At 57.1% G+C, this 23316-nt stretch overlaps 8 protein-coding genes across 8 annotated transcripts; 3 read left to right on the top strand and 5 right to left on the bottom strand.

The window, feature by feature from the left end:
- Positions 1 to 4: 4 nt before the first annotated feature.
- On the bottom strand, positions 5 to 802 carry E0L32_002752 (uncharacterized protein; the record flags this gene model as incomplete). The annotated part of the gene is made up of 1 exon (XM_031136976.1): positions 5 to 802. The coding sequence occupies one exon, from the start codon at positions 800 to 802 to the stop codon at positions 5 to 7; it is 798 nt and encodes a 265-aa protein (XP_030999954.1).
- Positions 803 to 1398: 596 nt separating this feature from the next.
- Positions 1399 to 2432, top strand: E0L32_002751 (uncharacterized protein; the record flags this gene model as incomplete). Its single annotated transcript, XM_031136975.1, has 2 exons — positions 1399 to 1965; positions 2043 to 2432. 2 exons carry the CDS (start codon positions 1399 to 1401, stop codon positions 2430 to 2432), a joined length of 957 nt encoding a protein of 318 aa, XP_030999953.1.
- Positions 2433 to 2599: 167 nt separating this feature from the next.
- Positions 2600 to 3657, bottom strand: E0L32_002750 (uncharacterized protein; the record flags this gene model as incomplete). The annotated part of the gene is made up of 3 exons (XM_031136974.1): positions 2600 to 3306; positions 3351 to 3538; positions 3602 to 3657. 3 exons carry the CDS (start codon positions 3655 to 3657, stop codon positions 2600 to 2602), a joined length of 951 nt encoding a protein of 316 aa, XP_030999952.1.
- Positions 3658 to 4404: 747 nt separating this feature from the next.
- Positions 4405 to 4874, top strand: E0L32_002749 (uncharacterized protein; the record flags this gene model as incomplete). The annotated part of the gene is made up of 2 exons (XM_031136972.1): positions 4405 to 4495; positions 4624 to 4874. The coding sequence occupies 2 exons, from the start codon at positions 4405 to 4407 to the stop codon at positions 4872 to 4874; spliced, it is 342 nt and encodes a 113-aa protein (XP_030999951.1).
- Positions 4875 to 5251: 377 nt separating this feature from the next.
- E0L32_002748 (uncharacterized protein) lies at positions 5252 to 7909 on the bottom strand (the record flags this gene model as incomplete). Its single annotated transcript, XM_031136971.1, has 6 exons — positions 5252 to 5722; positions 5827 to 6282; positions 6356 to 6820; positions 6878 to 7001; positions 7052 to 7089; positions 7154 to 7909. The coding sequence occupies 6 exons, from the start codon at positions 7907 to 7909 to the stop codon at positions 5252 to 5254; spliced, it is 2310 nt and encodes a 769-aa protein (XP_030999950.1).
- A 1794-nt stretch (positions 7910 to 9703) lies between these two features.
- Positions 9704 to 10749, bottom strand: E0L32_002747 (uncharacterized protein; the record flags this gene model as incomplete). Its single annotated transcript, XM_031136970.1, has 4 exons — positions 9704 to 10097; positions 10160 to 10468; positions 10530 to 10569; positions 10641 to 10749. 4 exons carry the CDS (start codon positions 10747 to 10749, stop codon positions 9704 to 9706), a joined length of 852 nt encoding a protein of 283 aa, XP_030999949.1.
- Positions 10750 to 11836: 1087 nt separating this feature from the next.
- Positions 11837 to 15320, top strand: E0L32_002746 (uncharacterized protein; the record flags this gene model as incomplete). The annotated part of the gene is made up of 3 exons (XM_031136969.1): positions 11837 to 12541; positions 12617 to 14075; positions 14140 to 15320. 3 exons carry the CDS (start codon positions 11837 to 11839, stop codon positions 15318 to 15320), a joined length of 3345 nt encoding a protein of 1114 aa, XP_030999948.1.
- A 1409-nt stretch (positions 15321 to 16729) lies between these two features.
- On the bottom strand, positions 16730 to 20079 carry E0L32_002745 (uncharacterized protein; the record flags this gene model as incomplete). Its single annotated transcript, XM_031136968.1, has 3 exons — positions 16730 to 19309; positions 19370 to 19492; positions 19549 to 20079. The coding sequence occupies 3 exons, from the start codon at positions 20077 to 20079 to the stop codon at positions 16730 to 16732; spliced, it is 3234 nt and encodes a 1077-aa protein (XP_030999947.1).
- Positions 20080 to 23316: the final 3237 nt, after the last annotated feature.

The following is a 23316-nucleotide window of genomic DNA, read 5'->3' as shown; positions in this document are numbered from 1 at the left end:
CAACCTATCGTCGATCTGCACCGACGGCCTCACGCAACCGCGCAAGCCTCCCTTCGACCCAGCTCTTCTGCCACGCCTCGACCTTGCCGCCCAAGAGCTTGCAGGTCGCCGGCTCGAGCAGCACAACGCCCCTGGCTACCACCGTGCCGGCCTTGAGCACGATCTTCTCCCCGATGACCGTCTCCCCGACGCCGAAACGATCGAGGCGCCTGAGCTCCAGGCCAAACACCTTCTGCCCCTTGCAGTCCTGCAGCACGACCCTGTGCGTCGCATTCTTGCCCGCGGGCTTACCCGCGCTTCCTGCACCGGTGGTGGTGGCAGCAGCAGCAGTAGCAGCAGCAGCTGGCCCGCGCGGTTGCTGCTGCTGCGTCGGCGCGGCGCCCCCCCGGTCGTCGTCCTCGCCTTCCTCGCTCCCCGGCGGCGGCAGGCGGACCACCTCGCGGCCGCGGGTCTGCTCGCCGCGCTCGATGGCCTCGAGCTCCTCGACCTGGTCCCAGCGGCTGCGCGCGAGGTTCTCGACGTCGAGGACCTGCACGACGGCGTCGCGCGGGAGGCGGGCCTCGGCGACGCTGGGCGCGACGGCCGGCAAGCAGCTGCTGGGAGCGGCGGCGGCGGGGTCGAGCAGGCCTGGCGTCGTGAGGTCTGCGGCCAGGAGGCGGGCGCGGGCGGTGGCGACGAGGGTGGGCAGGGGAGGGGGCGGGTGGCGCTGGGAGGAGAGGAGGGCCTGCAGCCAGGCTGTGGACGGGGGAGGGAGGGAGTGGGTTGTTGTCAGGGCTGTGCGGATCTGGGAGGGGAGGTCCATTCTCTTTTCTTTTCGGCGGTTCTGGGGGGGGGAGGGATGAGAGGTTGGGCAATGCGGGCAGGGAAGTAGGGATAATGGTCTGTGTCGTGGTAGCTTGTTTTACATGGAGGGCATGGAGTTTGATACTGAGAGCGAAGGGGTGTTTTCATGTGAGCCCGTGATAGTTGTGCTGTGCAAGGGCTTATTACTGAGACAATTGGAACCCTGGGACCCCGGAACTTGGGAACCGGCCCGCTAGCGGGGGCGCTGGACTAGTCGGCCATTTAGCGTTGCAGCCGCAGAGGTCAGTGCTCCTCCGGCTGCATTAGCTCCAACCCTTCAGCGTGCAGTGATGGCCTGCCTGCCATGAACATCGTGTCTTCCGGGCTGGAGCTTGCACTCAATTCTCTCCTTGCCTACTCAATCTTCGCCAACTCCCGAACCTCTCCCTGCACGAGTGTGAGCCAATTTACCCCCCCGGCGAATATCCTAGAGATAAATATCCAAATCATCAAAGAGAGTTCCGACAGCCCCTACACCCCTAGCTCTTGACCGGCGGCCAGTCCCTCTCAAGGAGGACCTCGACATCCCATCCTCCTCGAGGACCACCTCCCAAGATGTCTACTATCGCCTCCCCGCGAGACCACTCGGTGCCGGGCCACCCGCGCCGCGTCCCCTCTTCGCAAAACATCCTCACGACACCGACGTCCTCCACCCGGCCCAGCCTCGACACTCCGCGCGGCTCACCCAACCCCAACAGTGCGTCCTCCTCTGCACCTCCTCCGGTCGCGGGCCAGCAGCAGCAGCAGCAGCAGCAGCAGCGCCGCAACCGCGCCGCGCTGCGCGAGTACTACAACCTCAAGAAGGCGGCGAACCCCGACACGCCGACGGTCGAGATCACAGAGGACGCGCTGGGCATCAGCATCGGCCTCGGCGGCGGCGGCGGCGGCGGCGGCGATGGGGGCCCCCGGTCCGCGGGCCTGGCCCCGGCGTCCGAGATGGACCGGCCGGACTTTGACGCCGAGGGGTACGTGAAGCGCGCGCTCGAGGGCTGCGGGCTCGAGGAGCTGCTGCGGCGGTACGCGCGCGTGCTGGGCGAGATCCGGGCGCTCGACGCCGAGAAGAAGGCGCTCGTGTACGACAACTACAGCAAGCTGATCGCGGCGACCGAGACGATCAAGAAGGTGAGATACGTACCCTCACACGGGTGTGCCACACGTCTCGTGCGTGTATGTATGTATGTATGTATGCTGACGTGAAGCGAAAACTCGTACGCCAGATGAGGGAGAACATGGACCCCCTGAACCCCATGGCCTCGACGCTCGACCCGGCGATAGCGCAGATCTACAGCCAGGCGTCGTCCATCAGGGAAGAGCTGCGCAGGGCGGTGCCGCCGCCCGACGACGACGACGACGAGCAGGCGGCGCGGCGCAAGAGGACGCGGGAGCTGGCGGTGCAGGTGCTCGCCGCGCCCGAGAGGATACGGAAGCTCGTGCGGGAGGGGCGGGAGGACGAGGCGCGGGAGGCGTGGGCGATGCCGCGGAGGCTGCTGGAGACGTGGAGGGAGAAGGGCCTCGGCGGGGCGGATGTAGAGGCCTGCCTGCGGGAAGGAGATGCAGCACTGAGAGGAGAGGATTCTGCTACGAGTTGATGACCGCGAGTGCACATAAATATGACGAAATGGAACCAAAGCGCTTGATCATTCATTGTCATGGCATTATTGACCTGAACATATAACCCCCCTACTTTTCTTCCCCGAAACCACCTCGCCATGATATGTACCTGTCCAAACAACTCGGATCCCTAGCCCCCACCCGATCAAGGCATGTCATCCACATCCCAGATCTCAAAGGGATCCGCATCCGCCTCGGACACAAGCACGCTGCACTCGACGCCCTGGCCGCGCAGGTGGTCCCGCAGCTGGCCCTGCAGGCGCTGCCTGAGGAACAGCCGCTCCGAGTTGCTGTGGAACACCATGACCACGCGCTTGCCCAGCATCACCGCCCGCAGCGCGCTGTGGTGGCTCGTCTCCCCCGTGACGAAGACGTCGGCGTCGCAGTCCTTGAGCACGTCCCAGCCGGAGCCCGCGCACACCGCCGCGGACGACACCTCGTCCGCGCTCGCCTTGGCTCCTCCTCCTCCTCCTCCGTCCCGCCTCCTCCTGGGCGCGGCGACCATGACGCGCCTCATGCCGCCCACGCCGCGCGCCACGGCCCGCACCACGGCCCCGAAGGGCACGGCGCTCTCGAACCGCACGAGGCGGCCGTAGCCCGTGCCCTCGAAGCCCGGCGGCGGCTGCGCGACGGGCTGCACGACGCGGCGCTCGGCCTCGCGGGCCGCCGGGGCGGAGCCGTCGGCGGGCCGGACGACCATGTCGGCGAGCCAGTCGTTGATGCCGCCGAGGGCGGCGTCCATGGCGGTGTGGGGGCTGTAGACGGCGACGTTGGCCTGGGCGAGGCGGATGAGGATCTTTTGCTGCGGGTCGCGCAGGGTGACGGACTTGAGGCCGCGGAAGATGAAGGGGTCTGTGGTGGTTGTCAGCGCTGCTGCTGCTGGCAACCCCACGCACGGGTTGCTTCTTCTGGCTTACGGTAAGTGACGATCACGGAGGCGCCCTTGGCGATGGCCTCCTCTGCGACCTCGGGGGTGAGATCGTTCGTCAGGAGGACTGTGGGCGTAGCCTCGGAGGCCTGCTCGGAGTTCTCGAGGAGGAGGCCTACGTTGTCCCAGGCACGGTCTGCCAGCTCCTCGGGGTATCTTGAAGAAGAGATGTTAGCGTATGTGCTTCTTGTAGAGTGAAGAAATGCCAATGCGGCTCACAGCGATCTCATAGCATTGACCACATGCTCGGTGAAGGTCGAGCTCTGGATGTTCATCTTGCCAGTCGTGGACAAGGGCCGGCTTCTAGACGGAGGATGAAGACGACGCGAGTGACAGCCTGGATGAGATGCCAGAGGGGGCGATTGAAGCGCTGCAGAACCAGAGATGGCGCGGAAACTTCGAGATGGAATTGGCCGTCGAGTGAGAAATGAAAAGGCCAGCTTCATAGATGGCATTGAGCACTTTTCATTGAGAGCAAAGCTGTCGATAGTATCTTCTTTGAGCTGCACACACACATGGGATTCCGAGTTCAAGCTCAGTGGTGCCCAAGCTCTGCTGAATTGCAATTATGGGGGCCCTCCGTCACAAGCTCGGGCCCACTGAAACTCTGAACCTTACAGTTGATCCCAGAGAGCCAGAGAGCTCCACGAAAAAAAAAATATGACGTCGCAAACGCCCCGAGAGTTCTCGGCGCCCTCTGCCGCAAATGCTGCTGACAAAAAGCAGGGGTCTCTTTTCCCATCATCCAACGTGGGGTAGATTGCGACATGCCGAACCACTCTGCGCAATCACTTGAATCAATAGCCAGAATACTTCTACGACAGGAAAACACGCGACGGGAATTGTCTGTGGTCCGACGACGGAGACTACGGGAGAGAAACACTCTAATCGTATCAGATCATCACCCAACTACCTAATCCTGCAGGGCATCCCAATTCCCTCCTCGATTCAAACGCCCGCCCCCCATAGCTACCTTATAGCAGATCGTGCGCGCAACAGTCGCAAAGCAGTCCAGCGCGCAGATGGAGTCAACAGACATCACAGAGGCCTCAATCAAGGCCGCCATTGAGGAGCGCCTCAAGGCCGTGCACGTCGAGGTCACAGACATGTCCGGTAGGTACCTACCTACCTACCTTCTTGCCTCCAAATGCGCCGCACACCCTTGCCCTTTTATCTCTTTGCAAACAAAAGGAACCAGAACAGAAAAGAAGAAGAACGCTCACTAAGCTTTTATACGACAGGCGGCTGCGGCCAATCCTTCACGACCCTCATCGTCTCCCCCGAGTTCGCCGGCAAGAACTCCCTCAGGCGCCACCGGCTCGTCAACGCCGCCCTCAAGGACGAGATCGCCCGGATACACGCCTGGAGCGCAAAGTGCCAGACCCCCGACGAGTGGCAGCGGGACAAGGCCGCGGCCGGCGCCGGCGGCAGCACCGAGGGCCCGCCCATGGACGGCACGGTCGACGGCAAGGTCGACGGCGTCAAGCAATAGCAAAATCTGAATGAGGCAGAAGAGGCTTTCTTTCGAGGTCGTGGTTTCATCATAGGAGATTGGAGGTCGAGGCGACCACCTCCTCTCTCGTGCGCGCGCATGGATATCTTGTATGTACGGGCAGATGGAACGAGGTCCACTCTACGGAAGGGTGTGATTATTGCATAGAGAAGGGGGAACCAACGCAAGCAAAAATGGGCGCACGTCTTCGCGCCTGTATTCATTACATCATGCATGGGTCAGCTATTAGGATATCGTATAGAGTCATGAAGAATCGTAAATCGTACATAAGTCAATCATCGTCGCTGTCATCATCATCACCATCAACCACCTCGATGAACGTCGAGATGCCCAAAACTACCAAGCCAAGGAACCTCTTACACACCACCCTCCTCCATAGCCCGCATCTTCTCTCTCCCCTGCCGACTCCACCTCCACCACCGCTTCACGCTGCTCGCTCTCACACTCCGCCCTTCGTCAGCTCCGGCTCCGGCTCCGGCTCCAGCACTCGCCCCGCGCCGGCCCCTGCGCGGATACCGAGCGCGGAACACGCTCGCCCTCCTCCGGCCCGCCCTGACCGAGGCGACGTCGTCCTTGCTCTGTGCTGCCGCCTGGATCTGCTGCGCCTCGAGGGCGAGCTGCTGCATCCGCCTCTCGCGGCGGTTCCGCACCCGGTCGCCCGTGAACAGGCCGTCAAAGGCGTGCCCGACTCTCTTCAGCGCGCCCATGCCGGCGCGTGTCTGCAGGAGAACGACAAAGACGAAGAAGGGAACGCAAACGCAGACCATCACGACGGGAAAGCGCCAGTCCTCGGCCGAGTAGTGGAATTCTGTAATGCCGAACACGGACTGCGGAAAGCGTATTGTCAGTTTCCATCATGGGGATAGTTTGTGGCCAATAAACTACTGAGAGGGAACCAAAAGACAAGGAAAGAGAAAGGGAAAAGACTCACGGTGACAAACGTCAGCGGCAAAAAGATCATCGAGATCATTGTGAGTATCTTGATGTTGTCTCCCTGCTCGATCGCCCGCCGGCTCTCCTTGACGCTGCTGCCAGAGAAGAGTTGCTCCCTAAGACTCATGATCTCCTTGCGCAGGCGCTCATTCTTGAACTGGACCTTTTCCAAGTCCTCCACGGCCTTGTTGAGCTCGTACCTCAAGCTGCTCAGCTTGTCGAGGTAGTTGAGCGACTCGGTCGAAGACAGCTCCAACAGGGGCCACAGCGTCTGGTGCCGACCCGTCCAGAAGTCGTCGTTGAACGTGTCGGTGTACGCATCCCTCATGGCCTTGATGCCGTCATTGATGACGCCCAGCGAGTTGTAGGCCCAGAAATATCTGCGCGAGTAGGTAAAGTCCTTGTCCTCGAACAGCAGCTTGTCTCGCAACTTGACATCAAAGATGAACTGATTCTGCGTGCCGAGATTTGGTGTCAGTAGCCGATTAAAGAAGAAACTTCATGGATGACTGCGAGCATCAACGCACCGGAGGTGTTATCAGCCCAGTAATGAGTTCATTGAGCTGCATGTTGCGCTTGACGGCATCCTTGTACTCCGACGCCAGCGCGTCGAGAAAGGCATACGGGCCCGAGTAGAGCGGTCGGTTGGCGTCCTCTACTCTGATCGAGTGCCGGTCGTCAGGGAAGCATTGGATATTGAGTAGATGCCACGGCGCAAACGGGTCTGAGACGTGCCCGATCTGCACGGGCTTTCTTTTCCGGCTCCTCAGGTGTATCTCCTTGATCGTCGGGCCGATGAGGGCAAGCGCGAGCACGGAGCTGCACTCTGCGATGTCAATATGATCAATGGACTTCCGGTCGGGAGGCCTGTAGTCGTAGTGCTGCCAGGGGGAGGGCGCGACTCCTGGGTTGACGACGGTGTAGTATTTGAAGACGAAGAAGAAGGTTTGCCGTTTGATGGGATCGGGCTCAAAGAGCCGGTTCATGTAAGCCTGGGCATATCAGCATCTCGTTGCCGCGCTGAATGGTATCGGTCAGCCTCAGCCTACCTTAGTCCTGCCCTTGTTGCCCTCGGTCGTGATAAGATGCTGATAAAGCTCGTTCATATCAAAGTGCCGGCTCAGGGTTGCATGCGCGATGCCGAGTATGGCAGGAGATGGTTCTTGTAGGATGCTGGGACTGTTACCATGGACCTAGAGACCAGATGGGAGACTTTTCCATACGTCATTCTTCCAACAGCATCGCCGTGCGTGTTGACTTCCTACAAAACGTTAGTCTCCGGCCGCTTCAGGTGGTATTGGGCTTTGCATAGAGGGGGTGCTGACTTTGAGAGTATTCCACACATCGCGTGCTTCGAGCGTCTCATTGTCCGCGTTGCCTCGGTTGTCATGTAGTGCGTTGGGGAAAGCCTCTCGTCCAACATCGTAGACTTCATATGTGGCATTCTTGTATAGGTCGGCATCGTCCGAGTGTAAAGAAAGGTCACGGAAAACGTCGGGCATAGCCATGTCTTGTCTCTTCCTCCAGATCTCCGTCTGGGGGGACATTTCGATGTGGTCAAAGTGCAAGTCCAATTCATCTTCAGTCAGCGCATAGGCGGGCAATGGACGCTGCACAGACGGAACCTTGTACTCGGGAATGGCAGTGGACTGCGACGGTGGCAAGAGCGGGATAAAAGCTACATCATCATCGTCCACATCCGAGTCTGCCTCATAGAGCGAGACGGGTATGTTCTTCTTCTCGCCGACGGCGGCCAGGGCCATGGCCGGGTCGCCGAGCTCGTTCGTCCGCCGTCGTCCCCGCTTGTGGCCTCCGGACTGAAGAGACGAAGTGCTCAGTCCGGTCGAGGTGTGGGCGGGTGGCGGCAAGGGTGAAGGAGGCCCATGGAGAGCGGCGAGCGTGGGAGAGCCCGAGGCAATATCATTGCTGCCCGTGCGTTCCATCTTCAGCCCGCCACTGTTGGTCCTCTGGCGGACGGCGAACATGGATTCGTGCAGGGCTCTGAGGCTGCGGAGGTACTGCTCCTGGTGTTGCTCTACAGCACGCAGGAGCTCATCCGGACTCCGGTGACGAGTCGCCATGGTCACTGAAGAACGGACCCCGAAGCAATTTGTTGTATTGATGGTATTGATATAACGAATTCACGGTTGTGAGACAACTAGCAACAATAACCTATAAGGCAGCAGCAAACTTTGCAATGTGCAATCATTTGACTTGGGTGATTGCGTGATGGCAGGTTTGCTAAGTAAGAGGAGCGAGAGGTAGGACAGGAGTAGAGGATGGAAGGTGTAGTAGACCAATCTTGGAAAGAACGAAGCAACCTGGTCCATCTGCCATATTTGAAGAAAATGAAGCGTTGCCAAATGCCCAGGGAAATGCCCCAAAAACAAAAACGTGCCTAGTCTGGTCAGACAAACAGATAGGTCGGGCAGGTTGACCAAGGAGGCTCAGCCTCACCGGCCGTCGGTCAGCACGAAAAGGGAATGTTCGAACGTGGGGGAGCTATCAGGAGGCCTAGGCCGGAGAGGAGGAGAAATGACAGGTCAATTAGAGAGGGAGAGACCAGACTGGAGTTGAGAGTGGCCGGCGGCCGGGCACACAGGCGGGCATCGGCCCCTACCTTGAGAAGTTGAGCACCACTGGGATTGACTAGGTAGAGGCCGGCTCGCGTCTCCATTTGTCGGCAGTTGCCATTTGGCAATTCTTCTGACCACCGGTATCGTCGAGAGCAAATGAACTTGGGAGAGGGAGCAGTAGCAGCTCAGCCGCACTGGTGTGTGTCGTCGGCACGCCCCGACTGATCACGCTGTGCAACTAGGAGCGCGACGGGGGACAGCACGAGCCTATCCGACTGGCTGGGAGCACACCTTGGAGCTCTCGGCAAACATGCATCGTCCGCCCTGCATGTCGTAATACCCTCTCAGCGAAGCTTGGGGTTCGCACGAGGTGAAACTGGTCGCGACTGGTACAGGTAGATAAAGTATTTGGCCAAGACTGAGCAACACCGGGACCAAAGAGTCGACCGAGCGAGCCTGTGGGTACCGCATCGGGTGTCTGCAGGAGAGGGGCGCATGCAATTTGTTTGGGTGACATAACTTACATGTACACATGCATGCGGTAACAAGGTAGGATGCTTACCAATTGACGATCGGGCACGTCATCAGAAGCCAACGGGCAGCAATCCCGCCCTGGGTGTTCCATGAGGTTCGTGTTGATTGAATGCACATGTCTGATCAAATGGATGCAATGTGCACCTCACAGCCGGTGCCTAACGAGCGTGCATGCAGTGGCGCTAGGCTGCCCTCCACTGCCTCTCCCAGGCCCCGGATTCGGTGCACATGGCATTGGGCCAATCCCTAGATCGCCAATCCCGCCGATATCCGCAGCGTGTCCATTGCCAGCCTCCAGTTGTCTGACGGACGCGGAATTCAGCGCCCGACGCTGGCGTTAGCCCGCTATCATCCCCAAGACTCATACATACATTAGACTAGGTAGGGTCTTGGCGCAAAGTAAATCCAACACGACGAGGGCCAGGTGACCTCGTTGATCACTCCCTCAAGTTGCAACGGCAGATATGGAAAAGCATTGTGGTTCGTCATCTCATCTATCGTCTACCACCACTAGGATATCTTTGTTCTACCTCGGCTCAAAGCCCCCATTTTGTACTGCCACGCATAATCCACATAACGACATTACTTTCCTGATATCAGCTTCCCCCTATCACTCCCAAGCCTCGTGGAATACCTAATCCCATCTCGTAAAACATCAAGCGCTGAGACAAACAACTCGAGAGCAGTGAAACATTGACCAACGTGTGGAGGGTCTATCGTAGCGGAGGGAAGGAGGGAAAGGCTGTGCAGAGCTGCCTAGACAGGTCAGTGCGAAGCAACCTGGGCAGGGTGTGCGGCATCGGCCTTGACGTCGGTGTCAACCTCCATCTCATCACCGCCAGCGGCCTCGCCCTCGCCCTCGCCCTCCTCTTCCTCCTCCTCCATCTCGTCCTCGCTCTCGCCCTCGATGTCTTCGCTGCCCTCATCGGACAGCTCGTCCTCATCGGCTCCGTTCTCGGCAGTCTCGTCAACGCCAGCCATGGCGGAATCCTCGCCCTTGACCTCTTCGCCGTTGACAGCCTCGGCGATTCCATTCTCAGCGGTAGCTTCCTCTTCGTCCTCGGCGGCCTCGTCGGCGCCGTAGTCTTCCTCGTCAGCCGCCAGGTCGGCCTCGGGCTGCTCGGGAGGGAACTCGGCGGGAGCAGACGCCTCGGAATCCCTGTGTGCCAAAGTTGATTAGTCTTTATGATGGGTACAGCGTCTAGAAACAGTGTTCCTTACCACTTGATGGCGAAGCGGGTGACTCGGGGCTTCTCCGAGAGCACATTGCGCCGGATCCGCTCCACAATGGGCTTGGTCGGGGGCTCAGCGTTCAGCTCCTCCGAGTCATATTCATTGTTCACATAGTAGCCGACACGGACAAACTCGCGCCCATCGTAAGCGCAGGTGAGGAGGATGACAGTAACACCCAGAATCTCGGTCTCGGGGATGCGCTTCGTGTCTGGGGGGTCGGCCTCAAAGATGAACTTGTTCACACCGACGGGGATGGGGCCGACAAGGAGCGAGTCGAGCTCTTGGTCATATTGATCACTGTCCAGCCTAGTCAGGGGATTGCTCTTATTGAGAGACAGACTGGTAGGGGGCTACTTACGACGTGGCGGATCCCACATAAGTCAGCTTCCACTCAAGATCTGGATGCGTGCCAATGTTAGCGAATGTACTGGAGAGAATCATGGGCGCAAAACAAAAGCAACTGCCATACCCTTCTCGAGCTGCTCCAAGCACTCAAAGGTGATTTCGAACTCGTACTTGTCGGTGAATTTGGAGGGGTTGTTGTTCACCTGAACCCCGAGGAGCGACACGACAGACATGGTGGCGGGTTTGGATCTGGTGTTGTTTCCAGTTGTGCGGTGAAGCCGGTGTCGAAGAGGGCGGGCACAGCGAGGACAGAGATCAGACTTGCAGCTAAGCTGAATAGCCCTTTTGTTGCTTCAATAGAGAAAATCAGAAGAGAGTGGAATTGATGGAGGAGAGAGGGCGAGGCGAGATCTGGTAGATAAGTGAAGGCAGCGTCAAAAAAAGAAATGGGAGTTGGCTGGTCGCAAGTTGGAGGACGCGCCTGGTGGTGACCGCCTTCTTGTTGTCTCGCTCAAAAAAGTCGCGTAAAGTGGTTGCAGCCTTTTGGGGGGGCAGAGGGGGACGCGCCAAACGTGGGGCACATTATCCTACCTACATAGGTACTGTAGGTACTACAAGTACTACAAGGAGCACAGCACGGGCCACCTGTTTCAATCAATAGCAGCAGTTGCCAGCCTCCCCCAAATAAAACAATAGAGAGCGCTGGTGCAAGGATCCACTAGAGCTGGATTTGGTCTAGCGCGGCGCAAAGGAGCTCTCCTCTCCCTGCCTTAGGCTAATTTTATGACATGCATCCATGCAAATGCTTCACGGCTTGTTTCTCGAGGTCCAAACCCGCAATCCCAACATCCTTCCTCGCGCCCTCCTTTCTCCAAACGACACGACAAGTCGAGAAATTTGCCGACATCTGCATCTGCACTTTGTGCAAGCACTTGTCCGGTCCTCGGAATCTGCCTTCTCGCCGAGCATCAACACAAGATCCTGGAACGACTGCTCGCACGTGTCATCGCAGGAGCGCTGTTCCAGATCCATCTTCTTTGTCTGCCATTTCGTTGTTGCGCTTCAACCATCAGACGGGCTCTTTCTTGTCCTTTGGCATACCTCGGGCCGCTTCAGGGCTCTCGTCTCAGCGCCTTTATTTCCCTCAATCTATTTGACTCGCCCAACTGTCATGTTGAATTTGACACCATAGTCCACCTTTACGCGCAAATCAATCTTTTCTTCCTATCACCTTCCACTATCCGACCGACAACATTTATCGATCCCTTTTGCCGACCTGCGTCCTTCGAATCCCACTGGATCTTACGGTCGCCGCACAAAATGGCTGAGCAGATGCCCCAGGGTGACCCTGCGCCACAGGGCTCTGCTGAGTGGGAAGGGGAGCAGAGTTTTGATACTACCGGGGACAGCAACCCCTCTGATACACAGCATAGCGACCAACAAGCTCAAGAACCTGAATATTCAGTTGACTCAGCTCTGCGTGCCTCTGGTGACTCTCCATCAAATGATGGTGCTGCCGATGATGTGGGTGAATATGACCCAGAGTCCGTCACAATCGCGGCCGAGCCTCCTCAGGATCCTGCCGAGCACGAGTCCCCCAAACCTGAACCACAACCCGCTCCCAAGAAGCGCAAGACCGCCGGTGGCTTCCTAGTGGGAGACTCCGACTCTGAGGACGACGAGACCCCCGTCCCTAATGGCCTCTTGGCAGAACCCATTGCTCAGACTCAGGCGCTCGCTCAGGAGCCTGCCGCTGTGACTTCCAACGCTCCACAACCCCCTCAGATGATATCGCATCCCGGCATGGCCGCATATGGCCTTGCCCCCGGTGCATCTGCGTCCGTGGCGGAACCCAATCCGCCTCAGATGACCGACACGACTGCCCTCCTGGAGGCACGCATCAAGGATGACCCACGTGGGGCGCTGGACTCGTGGCTCGCCCTCATCGCTGAGCATCAACGAACGCAGTGGTTAGATGAGGCACGGTCTGTCTACAATCGCTTCTTGGAGGTGTTTCCTCAATCTGTAAGTCAGCCCATGCCAATCCAGGTCCCTGGATCCCCATGAGAAGCGAAGAGCAAGCTGAACTAACTATCATAGGCGGATATTTGGGTCAAATACGCTGAGATGGAGCTGGGATTGGGTGATTTCCAAGCCGCTGAAGGCATCTTCACCCGGTCCCTTCAAAGCGTGCCGAACGTGCAATTGTGGACTGTCTATCTCGACTACATTCGGCGGCGCAACGACCTGAGTGATACGAGCGGACAGGCCCGCCTCACCGTCACCCGTTCCTACGAATTTGTACTGGACAATGTTGGCATGGACAAGGATTCTGGCAGGATATGGCAGGACTACATCCAATTCATCCGCTCCGGACCCGGAACCATCGGCGGCAGTGGATGGCAAGATCAGCAAAAGATGGACCAGCTTCGCAAAGCCTACCAGAGGGCAGTGTGTGTTCCCATATCCAACGTGAACCAGCTGTGGAAGGAGTACGACCAGTTTGAAATGGGTCTCAACAAAATGACTGGCCGCAAGTTCCTCGCCGAGCGCTCTCCCTCTTACATGACCGCCAAGAGCGCCAACACTGCACTCGACAACATCATCCGCGAGCTACAGCGCACCAACCTTCCGAGATTGCCCCCAGCGCCCGGCTTTCAGGGCGATGAGGAGTTCACGAAACAAGTGCAGATCTGGAAACGATGGATCGAGTGGGAGAAGTCAGATCCCTTGGATCTACAGGGCGATGACCCGAATCTCCTTCAACAGCGAATCCTCTACTGCTACAAGCAGGCTCTCATGGCTTTGAGGTTTTGGCCTGAGATGTGGGTCGACGCAGCGGAGTGGTGCTTCGAGAACAACATCACAAAGGATGGCAAAGAGGCCGGATCGCAATTCCTGGCCGATGGTATCGAAGCGAACCCAGAGAGTGTTCTACTGGCACTCAAGCAGGCCGATCGGATCGAGTCCACGTACCCTGTGGAGAACTCAGAGGACTCGAGGATAGCTTTTGCAGGCGCCGTCCGAGCTCCTTACAACAACATCCTCGACACCCTGTACACTCTTCTCAAGAATCTTAAGGAGAAGGAAAAGCTGGAGATCACCAAGCTGGAAGAGAGCTTAGCCGCCGCCGATTCGGCAGAAGCTGATCAGGGAGACGAGTATGACGAAGACGGCGCTGGCTCAGACAAGGGGGCCAAGGAGAACGCGAAGCAGGAGAAGATCAAGCTCATCAAGCAAGGGTTCTCCGTCCAGGCTGACCTCCTCTCCAAGACACTGACCCACGTCTGGATCGCACTGGCGAGGGCTATGCGTCGCATTCACGGCAAGGGCGACACTAAGGGTCCGATTGTCGGCCTTCGTCAGGTCTTTTACGAAGCACGGCAGCGAGGCAGGCTCGGCAGCGAGATCTACGTTGCCGTTGCCAAGATGGAGCTGAAATGCTACAACGACAAGTCTGGCGGTAAGATCCTCGAGCGTGGCGCCAAACTCTTCCCCGAAGATCCCTACTTCATGATAGAGTACATCAAGTACCTGATCTCACAAAACGATAAGACGAGTAAGTATTGCATTTGTTTTATATCACCTTGTGCGGGACGCAGTCTAACAATTCCTCAAAACAGACTCCCGCGTCGCCTTTGAGACTTGCGTCAATAGACTCGCTTCTAAGCCAGAGACGGTCAATAAGGCCAAGCCGCTCATCGCTTATGTCCACAAGCACGAGTCCATGTATGGCGATCTGTCCCGCGTCGCCGAGCTCGAGAAGCGCATGGCCGAACTCTACCCAGAAGACCCCAAGCTGGCGCGCTTCAGTGCCCGTTACTCTTCTGAGAAGTTCGACCCCGTCCACGCCCTCATCATCGTCTCCCCCGCGGCCCAGCTCAAGCCGAAGCTGCCTCTAGGGTTCGAGCCACCCTCCATCAACGACCCTAACCCCATGCGCATTCCCATCCCTATTCCTCTGCCTGGAACGCAACTGCCAGCGCAGCAACAAGCTAGCCCGCGCCCGCAGTTCATCCAAGCCGCTCCGGCTTCTACCAACTCGCCGAAGCGACCTTTCCCGTCCGACGACTTTGACGACGCAGCCAACCCGCCCCGCAAGATGCTGCGCGGCGACCAGCGCGAGTTCGTCCGCGAGCAGTCCCCGCTCAAGGGCGCAGCGGGCAGGCGCCTCGACCAGCAGCGGCGCCTACAGGGCCAGGGACCCTCATCTTCCTCGGCGTACAGCAGTGCCGGCGGCGCGCCGGCGCCCATCTCGACGTCCCTCACCTTCCTCCTCGGCCAGATCCCCTCGGCCGCCGCCTACGCCCACAGCCCGCGCTTCAACCCGGCCAAGCTCGTCGGCCTCGTCCAGCAGACCGACGTGCCCGACCTCATCAGCTGGGAGAACTCGCGCAAGGGCCGGCCGCTGGCCCAGCCGCAGCACGCGCGCCAGGTCTCGGGCGACTACGGCCGCAACTCGCCTGGCCTGGGCGGCGGCGCGAGACCGCTCAGCCCGTACTCGGGCGACCGCGGCAGGGTCGCGCCGTCGTCGGCGACGTACCGGCAGTCGTCGCTGCGCCCAGAGTCGCGCGACACCTACGAGCCTCCACCCGCGGCGGGATACGCGGCGCCCTACGCGCAGCCACCACCCGCGGCGGCGGGATACGACGGAGGCGGCCCGCCCGCCGGGTGGCAGCCGCCTCCTGGCGCGGTGTACGGTGGCGCCCCGCCGCCCCAGGTCGGCGGCTACACTGTGCCGCAGTACCAGCAGCAGGCCCCGCCGCAGCCGGGACAGCCGCCGTATGGTGGCTACAGATATTAGGGAGACGCTGTCGTCGCGGGCCTTTCGACCATGAGGCGGCAGCGCTGGGGTTAAAAGAAAATTGAAAAAGCCTCTGTTCTTTTTTTTTCCCGGAGTGCCAGGCATTTGTATTACTTAGCTTTATATAATCTTGATGAGATGGGCCACGGCGCCTCTGTGGCAATGCACGACTATCTTCCCCTGATGCTTTACATCTTATCTCGTCTAGGGATCTAAGCTCTGCCTTGTTGTCGTGATTCATTTGCCAGTGGGCTCATTTAGGGCTTTTTGTGACTTGTTGACAAGAGATCTGCCCAAACAAGACTCTGCAGGAGGAGAAACACATTCTTCTCTTCGCTCGCGACAAAGCACAACCTCTGCCAGCAAGCATCCCTCTTCTTCTTCTCGGCCTTTATTCCCTTGTGTAGAACACACAGCACTCTCGCCCATAAAACCAAAATTGGGAGAGGATAAGAAAATGGCTAGATCTTTGGCACCGCCAAGATGGCTCTTATTCCATCTAGCTTTGCGAGATACACAAAAGAGACCACCAGTCTGCCCGTCTCGGCCAATAAAGAAACCCCCCACCCCCCCTGTGTGCTTCCCCCATGGACCGGCAGCACATCAGCAGACTTCACAGTGATCACAGGTGGCCCAGTAAATCGTTCACGCTCCTCCTGTCCATGCTCCAGCTGTCAGCCACTCACCCATTCATCCATCTCACAAGGTTTCCGTCCCCAGTACCCTCTGTGCCCACATCCCCTGATCGCCACTAACCTAGCTGTTTCAACGCCTCTCGGCCCCTTCAGATATCACGGCTAGCCCGTAGTTATTCATGGGCACCTTGCCGTAGCAGATCCATAGAATTGCCGGCACAGATGTGAATAAGCGATTGCACATAGCCTGTTCACCACCATGACAAGGGCAGGGAATTTGACCCGCCATCTTGTTGCCCCAAGTGTGACCCTCAATCCAGAGCACTCCTGCACAAGCAGAGTTTACATTCCTACAGACTTACACTCAGGATCATTGACCAGACTTGGGCGTTCTTTGAGGCCAGTCTCCTCATCCTGGCATGTCCGATTCAAGCCTGCGGAGGAGGACACATGGTCCGGGTCAAGTCACTCTAGGCAGATAGATAGAACACATGCGTGATCACATTCTTTCACTTGGCAAGGTTTTTTCACAACGATTTTGTTGTATTTGTGTGCTATTTGGGGCTATTTTTGTGCTGTGTCAATCAGATCCGTACCTCCATCGCGCATACATGCAGACAACTCAAGGAGCTATCTCTAGATTTGCTCAGGAGAGGAGAAGAAGGGGGTGTAAGGTGCAGTGGTGTGAATGTTTGGGGGGGGGGATGCGGTGCCAAGACGGGAGCTGTGGTGATGGCCACGGCCTAGTCTATCGCGCAGACGTGCTGGGGATGATTAGATGTACCACATGGAGTACTTGAGGAACTCCACGTTGCGCTGGTCCGCCTTCTCAGTGCCGAAAGGCAGGATGGGGCGAGCGTCGTCACCGACCTTGGGGGTCATAGTCTCATCGTGCTTTGCGAACCAGCTCTTGGGCGCCATGTAGAACGGGTTCTTCATGTCGCTCGAGATGTCCTGATGGGCACGGCAACGGGCTCCAGCAAGATGGGCGTAGTAGACTGCCGGGTGCAGGGACACCGGCGTAGTAGAACGCTGGTACTGGTAGCACTGCTGATAAATCATGGTCTGAAGACGATCAGCCGGCATCTTCACGTCATCCTCGATAACGTGGTAGTGGACAGGGCGGGCGGTTCCCTGGATGGCGACGTGCGAGCAGAGGTAGAAGTCATAATGGAAAGGATGAGTGACCTCCGTCTCAACCAAAGTTCCCGGCAGAGCATTGCCGTTCCGGTCGCCGCGCTCCGGGAAAAAGCGGATGTGGTGGCGCTTCGTGGCCACGATGGTGGTGACTTTTGGCTTGACGCCAGTCTCCCGGAGCAGCATCTCTCGAAGCTGGTGGGTCTCGTATGAGAGGACTTGTTCGAATTGGCCCTCAGAAACACCATCACGGAAGTAGAAGACCTGTTGAGGGCCTGTGCCAAACATTTTCACCCACTTCTGGAAGACGTGAGTCAACATAGACTCAATGTTGGTAGGCCGAATGATCTCCTCGCGGAAGCCGTTGGTCTGGCAGGAGGCCGCGAAGAAGGTTGCATCCTTATCCATGGACACGGTCATTGCTGCGAATGACGGATCATCAGCACCAGGGGAAGGGTGCGAAACATCAGCACCGATGACCATGGTCGGGGCTCCAAAGAAGGTGTTCATGCCCTTGGGCGGAACGGTACGGCAGTTGATGCCCTTGAGCTTGCAGTTGACCTTCATGGCCACGTTGGAGCAGTATTGAGGAGACGCCTTGACAACGTGCTGACGGAGCACCATCTGCGTCAAGGTGCCATACCGGCACTCGGCGTTCTTCTTCAGGCGCTCGTACGAAAACTGCTCCTTGACCGGCAAGATGAAGAAGATGAGGTCAGGCACAGTGGTCTTGAACTGCTTGCATGTGGCCTCATAGATGCCGTCGAAGACCACATTCATGGGATCGCCATAGTCGGAGTACCGGAGGCAGGGCCTCGGGTTTGTGACCCGGCCACCATGGCTCTTGTAGGCCTTGATAAAGGCATCTGCGAAGCGCAGAGCGGAGGCTTCATCAACCTCCATATCAACGACTGCCATGCCCCATGCACACAGTGGACGCTCGTTGGCCTTCATGAACACCTTGCCTCTCAGATCCCAGCGGCCCGACGTGCCGGGCTTGGCCCTCGAGCCCTTGTACTCGATCTCGGGAGCCGCGATGACACGTGCATTCACGACTGGCATGTTCTTCGAGATGCGGATGCCGAAGTTGGCCAGGGTCGGGTCTTTGTCCCAGCCAAGAGAATTGACGTTGGTCATGATGGCTGCTTGTCGCTCTTTGGGTCGAGTCACCGAAAACTTGATCATGCTGGACGTTTGGTCCGGGCCGAGCTTGTAAGAGTACCGCTGGAAGCGCGGAATCTCAAGAACCTCAATGGGGAATGCTCCGCCCCGGGTAGACTCGATGAGGGGCAGTCGCCAAAACTGGAGGCGGATGTTGTACTGCTTGAAGAAGTGGTCGTAGACCGATCGCACTTCTCCGGTGGACTTGATCGTGAAGGTGTAGTTCTTGGCGTGTCCACCCTCCCTGCCAAAGCGCTCAGGGTCGAAAGCGAAGCGCTTGATGGTATACAGCTTCTTGTCTTCCATCTTGCCACGGTGACGGACGTTGAACTTGAGCCGGTGCATCTTGCGCAGAACCCTGAAGCACTGCGACATGTGCAACTCCCACTCTTTGGTCTTGGGGTTGCGCTCCTTCACCGCCATGAGAAGGTCCGACAGCTCAAACATGGACTTGCCGTAGTACATCTTGTCTTGGTTTCCCAAGAAGTTCTGGAACACCTGCTCCATGACCTGGCCTGACCAGAAGACAGTGTTGGTTACGTCGACGTTCACTGCCAGGCCAGTGCAGCCCTTGACGCTCAGGTTGTTCCCCAGGCGGAAGGCGGCGTAAATGCCCTTCACAGCCTCGATACAATTGTCCAACGACTTGTGCCAGAAGGTCTCGTCGTAGTAGTTGCGGCCAATGGCCACCAGACGCTTGCTCGGGTCGTCGCGAAGAGCATGGTCGAGGAAGTTCATGGCCTCGAGAACCTTCTCGCTCCAGTCGCACTTCCGCTCCAGGTAGGCCTTCAAGACGGTGAGGTCGACATGTCCCGAGCGCTTCAAGGTAAATTGGAACCTGTTCAGGCCCTTGGAAGTGCGAGGGTCCTGGCCGCTCTCAGCATCGAGATCGACATGAAGTCGGATGCCATCCTTGGCGTTGTTCCTGGACCAGACAAGCCGGTTGCCGTCATGAATCCAGAGGTTGGTGTACTTGCTCAAAGTCTGCTGGACAGGCTCCGAGTTCCACAGCTTCTTGTAGACGACGAGGCTCGTGGGAGGAGGCGAGACTTGGATCTGCAGAGAGGGTCAGCAAGAGCAAAGGAAGAGGAGGATTGAAGTTGGTAGAGAGCTTACGTCGTAAGTGTGCACAACGTGAGGAGTAATAGTCTCAACACGGAACGAGTTCACTTGGACACGGCATGCCTGTCCAGTAGTGTTGAGACCCGGGCGTGGGGCAAATCGAGGAGTCTTGCCGATCTAAATAAGACGTTAGCTAGAATGTGCCAGTGGCAAGAGTTCCAGGAAGTTCTCACCTCTGCATACGCCTCGGGTGGAAGATCAAGACGTCGAGTCTTGGCCTTCTTCTCATCTGCGGCCACTTGCGCAGGATCAACAGGTATGGGACGAGGGTCCTCCAGAGAGTCATAAGTCATCTCAGGAGGATAAACCTGAGGTGGCCTCACAACGGCCCCGAGCATGCCCGGGTGGGGCACAACAATAACCGGATCGGGCGGGAAGTACCCACCAGAAGGACCAGAAGGGACCCGCCGGGGAGTGGACAATTGAGAAGGCGTCCGCTGGTGAGTAGACGGCTGAGAAGGCGTCTGCTCGTGGGAGGACTGCTGCGAAGTCCTCGAGTGGGTCGACGAGCCGGAGCCAGCTCGGGAACGGGTGGGGCGACGAGGTGTGCCCGACTGGGAGCCCTCAGGCTGAGAGCCCCCATGCTGCGAACCGCCGTGCTGCGAACCACGGTCCGACCGAGTGTCGGAGCCGCCATCGTAGCCGCCGACGGCCGACAAGTCGAGGGGCTTGAACTTGTTCTTGTTCTTGCTCTTCCTCGGCATCTTGTCTGCATGACTGGTTAGTAACTTGAACAAATAGAGCAAGGTGAACAAGAGGCGAGAAGAGGGCTTGGTAAGACAATTTATAGGTAGTGTTGGAAAGAAACAAGGAATGTCGGCAAGGAGTGAGATGGATGGGCGCATGGATATGAGGAGAGGAGATTGCCTCATGCAGTGCGCACAGATGATGATGCTTACCTCGAGTACTCTCAATCAAGAAGAGTGATGGATGATTGAAGGCTATTGCCGATGCGCTTCTGATGTTGTGGTTAGCAAGGATGGAGAAGAGATAGGAGTAGGAAGATGTTGTTGAAGAAAGAGAAGAAGGGTGAGGATGGGTAAGCGTAGAAAGGGAAGGGAGTTTAGTGCAAGGTCAAGTGCTTGGGAGGGTGGGAAGTTGACAAGATCGCACTCAAAAAGGTAGGCAGATGGGAGGCGCGGATGTGGAAGGGTGAGGAGGTAAGTGGACAGGAAGGAGAGGGTCTGATCAGGCTGGCTTGACTTGAAGGTGAAGGTGAAGGTGAAGTCGAAGATGAGGAGAAAAAGACTGCGGGTCGGCTGCAAGAGAGGGATGGGTGGTGTGGGATGGAGGAGGTCTTGACGCGACAGCAGAGAGGCTTGTGGTGGCCTGCTTACCTTGGAAGCCGATGATGATTGATCTGATGATTGAGGACAAGGTGTGGAGATAGAAGACGAAGAAGATACAGTGGCTGTTGAGAATGAGCTTAGGTGCGATGGGTATGAGACAGGATTGGTGGAGATGGGAGAGAGGAAGAAGATGAAGTGGAAGAAAGGTAGAAGATGTTTTGCAAGGCAACAAGTACCTAAGATAGGTAGAGGAAGCAGGCGTGCAGGAAGCAGGCGCGCCTTGGAGGGCTTGTTGCTTGGGGTGGTGATTTTTGTTTGGATGTGTGGATGGAGGAGGGAGAGATTGGAGGAAGGGCGGGGAGGAGGAGGGTTTTTATAGCTGGGATGGGGAAGAAAGAAGGCCTCAACGGCAGGCAGTGAATAGGGAAGGATCTGGATCGATTCAATTGGAACGAGATCAGAGGCTATTGTGACGTCGGAAGTGAGGGTGAATCGAGATGGAGGGCAGGAGAAGACGCGAGAAGGGACAGGTACCTACCAGGTATTGAGGATATGAGAATGGTATTGAAAACCAGATGGGTTCGATTCTCAAGGATGGAGTGAGGGAGAGATAAAAGGCCTGAATGGCGAGCAGAGAGAAGCTGGTCTCGTGAGAACGAAAAGGCAGATTCTGAATAGAACTGGTAAAGGATTTGGAGGGAAGAACGAGGTCGATGAATGGGACGCTCGTTCTTTTTTACGCGTCTGGAGAATACCTAGGTACCTGACAAGGCAGGCAAATAAAAACAAAAAACAGAGGTGCGTCAATGGCCAGAATTGTCAGTGCTGGCAAATAGTTTGATATCTGAGCAAGCAAACCTGGCCATGGGCATGCGATTCTGCAATTCACCCACCAGCAAACAATTAGTCGTCGGCCACAACATCTCCCTGTAAGACTCGTTCTGTAAATTATATTTACTCGGTATTAACACACACTTCTGCAGGTATACGCTATTGTTCAAATGATAAAGAAACTCATAAAAATAACGCCATCACAATTGTAGTGATTTGTTGCCCCAAACATCTAGATTCGCATCTGAGTGACAACATGGCATGGGATTCACTGGCTGCAGCGGACAGCGGCAAAGTTGCCTTGGGAGCTGGGTACATATTGTAACATGAGGCACTCACTCCTGCCTCGGCTGTCACTGGGCAGAATCAGATGATGAAAGTATACAGATTCAGCAGTTCTCGGTGGTGCCTTTTTCATTCACAGTTCGGAGTTCTTGTCAATTGATCTGTACGTGCGTGAAAATCATCAATGTGTGAGAGACCCCGAGATCTATATTCTCCTGATCACAGTTCAGCATTCAGTGTGAACCTGGGACAGGCTCCTGCGGTTTGTTCCATTGCTTTCATTCACACGCTTGCATGATGATTGAGGGAGACAAGCCAGCTTGAAAGGGGCGATGCGTAATAAGCAGCAGATAGGGGGGTTTGTTCTCTCCTTTGACCCTTTCAGCCCTCTTCCTTGGCGGCATCTCATGCAACTATAGCCATGGCCGGGTCTGGGCTGCCGAGGGGCTTGTATCAAGGTGCAGATAAATGTGTACACCATCAATAATGATTGACTACACTAGACACCAAAGGACGCATCATGGAGGAATACTCTCAGGAGTACTTGTCGAGATGTTTAAAATGGCTTCACAGTGTGTGTTGTACTGGGCTCTGATGGCGCTCAAATAACATTAATGGCAGATCATTGTGAGGCAGGTTCTTTGCCGCCATAGAGGTCAGAAAACTGCTTCAACACTTCACTGTGGAGTGCGTGTGCTTTGAGATGTTCAAGCAGGTGAAATTAAACGTGCTTGCACATACTCCATGGTGAGGCTTGGGAATACATGTGAGGTCATATGCTTAAGTAATACGCTCTGCTCTGGTAATGTGGAACCAAGAACTTTGATGCATTAGTCGAGGCGAACCGCTGGAAGTCCTTCTTGGAGTTTGGTTGTGCTTTGTCAGGACTCAGAATGCGATGAACAGCGACTGCCGCTTTAGCAATCACTTAGCACAATGTCTGTACTGTCAAGCACCCCTAGATATCCATTCCCTTTGAGTCAGTGGATGCCCACAGCCGCATTCGAGCGGGACCATCAGGGAGCCCCTTTTGCCTCAACACTCAACGTCACTGTGTGACTTCTTCCATCCTCTCCGGTGCACACACAACGCCACCTATCGCTCTCCCATTGGCCACTAAGAGGCTCTGAAAGTGAGCAGCCGATCCGGTGTGACATGATCACGATGCACTACAAGCAATCTATTGAACGGTTTTTGTGTCGCCCCTGTTCCTGGGTGAGACAGGGGTCAGGCCGCTGGAGTACCAATGGTGGGACATAGACTGGTATTGGGCTTGGGCTTGGGGTCACTGCATTGATGCAGAAGGACAAGCGTTGATTGTTGGATCCGAGGTAGTCATTGTGTGTGTCGTGTTCCTGAGCAAGCAAAATGGAATGCAGTCAAACACAGATGGTCTGAGGAGGAGACGAGGTGGCGTTCGAGACCTTGGAGGCTGATCTGCCAAGGAGTGACTAGCGAACCTCCGCATCTTGGGGGGCGGAGACATTTACGGGGTGCCTCGGTTCAGCTGCTGCCATACTGACGTGTTGGCGAGGT

This window comes from Thyridium curvatum, assembly GCF_004353045.1.
Source record: "Thyridium curvatum strain D216 chromosome Unknown NODE_11_length_606192_cov_83.229133, whole genome shotgun sequence".
Taxonomy (NCBI): Eukaryota; Fungi; Ascomycota; class Sordariomycetes; order Thyridiales; family Thyridiaceae; genus Thyridium; species Thyridium curvatum.
Note: the sequence above shows the minus strand (reverse complement) of the source record. Positions and strands in the feature narration are given on the sequence as shown.